The sequence below is a fragment of the Oncorhynchus kisutch genome, linkage group LG26 (assembly GCF_002021735.2).
Source record: "Oncorhynchus kisutch isolate 150728-3 linkage group LG26, Okis_V2, whole genome shotgun sequence".
Classification (NCBI taxonomy): Eukaryota; Metazoa; Chordata; class Actinopteri; order Salmoniformes; family Salmonidae; genus Oncorhynchus; species Oncorhynchus kisutch.
The window spans coordinates 41,949,134-41,955,193 of record NC_034199.2 but is presented as its reverse complement, the minus strand read 5'-3'; the positions used below and the strand labels follow the sequence as shown (position 1 = coordinate 41,955,193).

At 44.2% G+C, this 6,060-nt stretch overlaps 1 protein-coding gene across 1 annotated transcript in view; it reads left to right on the top strand.

The window, feature by feature from the left end:
* Positions 1 to 1,882: 1,882 nt before the first annotated feature.
* The window catches only part of LOC116357693 (contactin-associated protein-like 5), a 71,936-nt gene continuing 67,758 nt past the window's right edge, over positions 1,883 to 6,060 (top strand). Inside the window, exon 1 of the mRNA XM_031805557.1 lies at positions 1,883 to 1,928. Coding sequence (XP_031661417.1) covers positions 1,883 to 1,928 — 46 coding nt within the window. The remainder of the gene's footprint in view (positions 1,929 to 6,060) is intronic.

Below are 6,060 nucleotides of genomic sequence, written 5' to 3'. Positions count from 1 at the left end.
CGAGGAGGGGGTAGACAGGTGTAGATGGGTGGTAGACGGTGTGGGGGGGTAGATGAGGAGGGGGTAGACGGGTGTAGATGGGTGGTAGACGGGATGGGGGGTAGACGAGGAGGGGGTAGATAGGTGTAGATGGGTGGTAGACGGGATGGGGGGGTAGACGAGGAGGGGGTAGACAGGTGTAGATGGGTGGTGGGGGGGGGTGGGGGGCTGGAGGAGGGGGTAAACAGGTGTAGATGGGTGGTGGGGGGGGTAGACGAGGAGGTAGGTGGGTGCGTAGAGGAGCGCGCAGACATTGGGGTAGACTGGGGGGTAGACTGGGGGTGGACAGGCAGGTAGACTGGGGGTGGACAGGGGGTAGACTGGGGGGTGGACAGGTGGGTAGACTGGGGGGTAGACTGGGGGTGGACAGGGGTTAGACTGGGGGTGGACAGGGGGGTGGACAGGGGGTAGACTGGGGGGTAGACTGGGGGTGGACAGGGGGGTGGACTGGGGGTGGACAGGGGGTAGACTGGGGGGTAGACTGGGGGTGGACAGGGGTTAGACTGGGGGGTAGACTGGGGGTGGACAGGGGGGTAGACTGGGGATGGACAGGGGGGTAGACTGGGGATGGACAGGGGGGTAGACTGGGGATGGACGGGTGGAGACGGGGGTGGACAGAAGGTGTAGACAGGAGGTAGACAGCACCTGCTGTGCCTAACACCCAGGAAGCTCCTTTGAGCGTCTAGGTCTCAGGGAGACAGTCTTTCTTTATACTTCCGTAGATATAATACTGAGACAGAGACACTTTCCCCTTAACAGACAGTATAGTGGTGTTCCTTCAGTTTAGTGTCAGTATTTAAACAGCTCTCCATCCTCCACTCCCACCATGCTGCTTAGACATTGTCAGGTGTACAGAGGCCTGAAATGGAGCAAAAAATATTGCAGTCGCATACGCTACAAATTGCAGTTTGTTGATTTCTTTGTGGAGCACAGTTTGTTTAGAACAAAGAGTTTGGAGGGAATACGGGCTAATGAGCAGCGTTAGGGATGGAAGTCAATTCAGGGGCATCTGTGTTGTAAAAAGTATTTGCATATTTTCAAGAGAGCAAGTTAGTTTTCAAATTCATCATCCTCCATAGAGATCCACCGAAAAAGTGACAAAATATAGTGTGAAAAGTAGAAGTAAGGGCAGTGTTTAGTGGATAGATTGGCATAGACTGTTCTCTCTGCTACCGCACGGCAAGCGGTACCGATGCACCAAGTCTGGAACCAACAGGACTCTGAACAGCTTCTACTCCCAAGCCAGAATACACCTAAATAGTTAGTCTGGGTAGCTATTGGTTAACTATTTAACTATCTGTGTATTTTGACTCATCACACACACTGCTACTACTGTTTATTATCTATCCTGTTGTCTAGTCACTTTACCCCTACCTACAGTATACTGCTGCTACTGTTTATTATCTATCCTGTTGCCTAGTCACTTTACCCCTACCTACAGTATACTGCTGCTACTGTTTATTATCTATCCTGTTGCCTAGTCACTTTACCCCTACCTACAGTATACTGCTGCTACTGTTTATTATCTATCCTGTTGCCTAGTCACTGACTAAATGAGATACAGGTCATTGTTTTACATGACAAAATATGTCCTTTATGGTCCTTGTTATTAATTGGTGTACAGCGTATAGGCCAAATAGGAAGGAGAGAGCTCACAGTGTGCATCTAAATGTGTTCACAGCCATCCATCTTACCATGCATAACTGCATGATGGCACACCTTGGGGAACATAGGAGGGGGGGGGGGGGGGGGGGGGGGGGGGGGAGTGATGCTTCTTTTCTTTTTATCCCAAACACAATCACTGATAACCCCAGCTATGTTCTACTAGCCTGGAGGTATCAAGATGTCTCTGACTGTTGTGGGTTCTCACATCACACAGTGCTGCTACAGTATGCCCTAACAGGATCTGAGCTCTGAGTTTATACAAGGGCCTGTTGGTTTGGCTTTCTTTGTGTGCGTTTATGTCCTTTCTCTCAAATTGTGTGTGTGTGTGTGTGCACAAAACACGCTTATGAGTGTGTGTGGTTTAAGATCTAAACCTCATCCACTTTGCATAGCGAATTTGCCGTGGCACGATCACATTCATAGCTTGGAGAGATTTTAAATTATCCAAGGGCAAGGAGGCACTGAGCAGAGCAGTGCAGCTCTACAGGCAAACCATCCTTTGACCATAATTCTTCCTGATTGACAGGCCAGCGTTTTATCTCAGTGGCAAAAACTGGATGGAGCCTATAAACAAAAACACTGTTCATAAAACAAGTAGTATTATCAGTGAACTACCGATATTGTCTTTGTATTCAGGTACCTGTATGAGTTATGTCCTTACCGATTGCTTTACGTTTGCTGCTGTGGCATAACAGTTGTATTGCTTTACCGTTTCCACTGTACCAAGGTCTCATACTGCATGTGTTTTTATATTTTGGTGTAATGGAGCAGGAGGTGAAAGACTAACCTGACATTTATGAGGATGTTGCCAAGCCCCTGGTTTGTGAGAAGGACATCAGGATCAAAGGTGGTGGCTTTGTGTGGAAGGGGCCCCATGATCCCAGAGCCTGATGGATTGTGTGAAATTATATAGAAAGACATGGATGGATAGATATATATAGATAGATAGAGATACAAATAGATAGATATATAGATATAAATAGATGGAGATACTAATAGATATAGAGATAAGAGATAGATATAGATATCTATATAAATAGATAGAGATAGATAGATATATACTGTACATTGATATAGATAGAGATATAAATAAATAGATAGAGAGATATATATATATAAATAGATAGAGATGTAATAGATAGAGAAAGATAAATAGAGAGATATATAGAGCTATAAATAGAGAGATAGATATAAATAAATAGAGAGAGAGAGAGAGAGAGTCATGCATAGAGTGAGTAGTGAGCATGGATTAAAGTAAGGATGAAACTCGAAATGGATAACATTTAAACAGATTTGTCACAAAATGTTTAATAACATTGAGATTACTACTTTAATGTATAGTTGTGAAGTCATGTTGGGAATTGTCTCTGATGTTGTGCATCTGTGGCTATAGCGCTGCATGTTTATATCTGGGTCTTTTAAAAAAAAAAACAGCTCGATCCATTTCAGTCGATCTGTAAATCAACGTTCAGGGACATTTGCTCGCAAGTGATCTAAGTGCTGCAAATTTAGGTCAGATGAAATGCAGTGGGCTGTCCTCAAAGACACTTCCACAGTATCAAACAGCCTTCCGATGTCATTTTCAACATGCCGTTGTTTTCTACCAAATGAATGGTCATTATTCAGTGGAAATGTTTCTAGGAGGATAGCTCCAACATGGACGTCATCCAAAACAAAATCATGTTGTCACGCCCTGGTCTAAGTATTTTGTGTTTTTCTTCATGTATTGGGTCAGGCCAGGGTGTGGCATGGAGTTTTTGTATTGTGGTGTGTTTTGTCTTGGGGTTTTGGTGTGTAGGTTTTTGGGATTGTAGCTAGTGGGTTCTCAATTAGAGGCAGGTGCTTATCGTTGTCTCTGATTGGGAACCATATTTAGGCAGCCATATTCTTTGAGTTTGTCATGGGTGATTGTCCTATCTGTCCTCTCTGTTAGTTTGCACAAGTATAGGCTGTTTTCGTTTTGTAGTTTTCGTGTTTAGTCGTGTTTACGTTTGTTTAAATAAACATGGATCGCAATCGACACGCTGCAGTTTGGTCCGACTCTCCTTCATCACAACTAGAAAGCCGTTTGATGTGTATCAGTTGCGTAAAGTACTTTAAAGTACTACTTAACTATTTTAGGGGGGTATCTGTATTTTACTTTACTATTTTACTTTTACTTCACTACATTCCTAAATAAAATAATGTACTTTTTTCTCCATACATTTTTCCTGACACCCAAAAGTGCTCATTAATTTATGACAGGAAAATTGTCCAATTCACTCACTTATCAAGAGGAAATCCCTGGTCATCCCTATTGCATCTGATCTGGCAGACTCACTAAACACAAATGCTTCATTTGTAAGTTATGTCTGAGTGTTGGAGTGTGCCCCTGGCTATCCGTCAATAAAAATAAAAAAAATGTGCCAACTGGTTTGCTTAATATAAGATATTTGAAATTATGTATAATTTTACTTTTGATACTTAAGTACATTTTAGCAATTCCATGTACTTTTGATACTTTAAGTATTTTTTTAAACCAAATACTTTTAGACTTTTACTCAAGTAGTATTTTACTGGGTGACTTGCTTTTACTTGAGTCATTTTCTATTCATGTATTTTTACTTTTACTCAAGTATGACAATTTAGTACTTTTTCCACCACTGATGGGTGATGGATAATAAAATGATGGACAGACGACAGTGATTATTGTAATCAAGATGTTGCCAGTTCTTATTATGGCCTGGGATCCTCTTCAGCAGCTACACGGTGATGATCCAGGAGCAATCACTGCTCTGTGGAAAAACAAAGAAGAGTTGTGGTGCAGTGAAGGACCTCTACCCTGCTCAATGCTCTTATTGGGGCCTGGCAGGCAGGGCTAGTTCCACCCTGCTCACTGCTCTTATTGGGGCCTGGTAGGCAGGGCTAGTTCCACCCTGCTCACTGCTCTTATTGGGGCCTGGCAGGCAGGGCTAGTTCCACCCTGCTCACTGCTCTTATTGGGGCCTGGCAGTGAGGGCTAGTTCCACCCTGCTCACTGCTCTTATTGGGGCCTGGCAGGCAGGGCTAGTTCCACCCTGCTCACTGCTCTTATTGGGGCCTGGCAGGCAGGGCTAGTTCCACCCTGCTCACTGCTCTTATTGGGGCCTGGCAGGCAGGGCTAGTTCCACCCTGCTCACTGCTCTTATTGGGGCCTGGCAGGCAGGGCTAGTTCCACCCTGCTCACTGCTCTTATTGGGGCCTGGCAGGCAGGGCTAGTTCCACCCTGCTCACTGCTCTTATTGGGGCCTGGCAGGCAGGGCTAGTTCCACCCTGCTCACTGCTCTTATTGGGGCCTGGTAGGCAGGGCTACCTCCACCCTGCTCACTGCTCTTATTGGGGCCTGGTAGTGAGGGCTAGTTCCACCCTGCTCACTGCTCTTATTGGGGCCTGGCAGGGAGGGCTAGTTCCACCCTGCTCACTGCTCTTTAAATATATTTAACCTTTATTTAACCAGGTAGGCCAGTTGAGAACAAGTTCTCATTTACAACTGCGACCTGGTCAAGATAAAGCAAAGCAGTGCGACAAAAACAACAACACAGAGTTACACATGGGATAAAAAAGCATACAGTCAATAACACAATAGAAAAAGTCTATATACAGTGTGTGCAAATGAAGTAAGGAGGTAAGGCAATAAATATGCCAATAATGGCGAAGTAATTACAATTTAGCAATTTACACTGGAGGTATATATGTGCAGATGAGGATATGCAAGTAGAAATACTGGTGTACAAAAGAGCAGAAAAAAAAAGAAAAAAAGATGGGGATGAGGTAGGTAGTTGGTTGGATGGGCTATTTACAGATGGGCTGTGTACAGCCGCAGCGATCGATGAACTGACCTCTGTCATTGCCAACAAAGGGTATATAACAAAGTATTGAGATAATTTTTGTTATTGACCAAATACTTATTTTCCACCATAATTTGCAAATAAATTCATAAAAAATCCTACAATGTGATTTTCTGGATTTTTTTCTCTAATTTTGTCTGTCATAGTTGAAGTGTACCTATGATGAAAATTACAGGCCTCTCTCATCTTTTTAAGTAGGAGAACTTGCACAATTGGTGGATGACTAAATACTTTTTTGCCCCACTGTATATACAGAGAAAAGAGACGGCCCGAGAATTGAACCCCGTGGCACCCCCATAGAGACTGCCAGAGTTCCGGACAACAGGCCCTCCGATTTGACACACTAAACTCTATCTGAGAAGTAGTTAGTGAACCAGACGAAGCAGTCATTAGAGAAACCAAGGCCGTTGAGTCTGCCAATACGAATACGGTGATTGACAGAGTCAAAAGCCTTGGCCAGGTCGATGAAGATGACTGCACAGTACTGTCT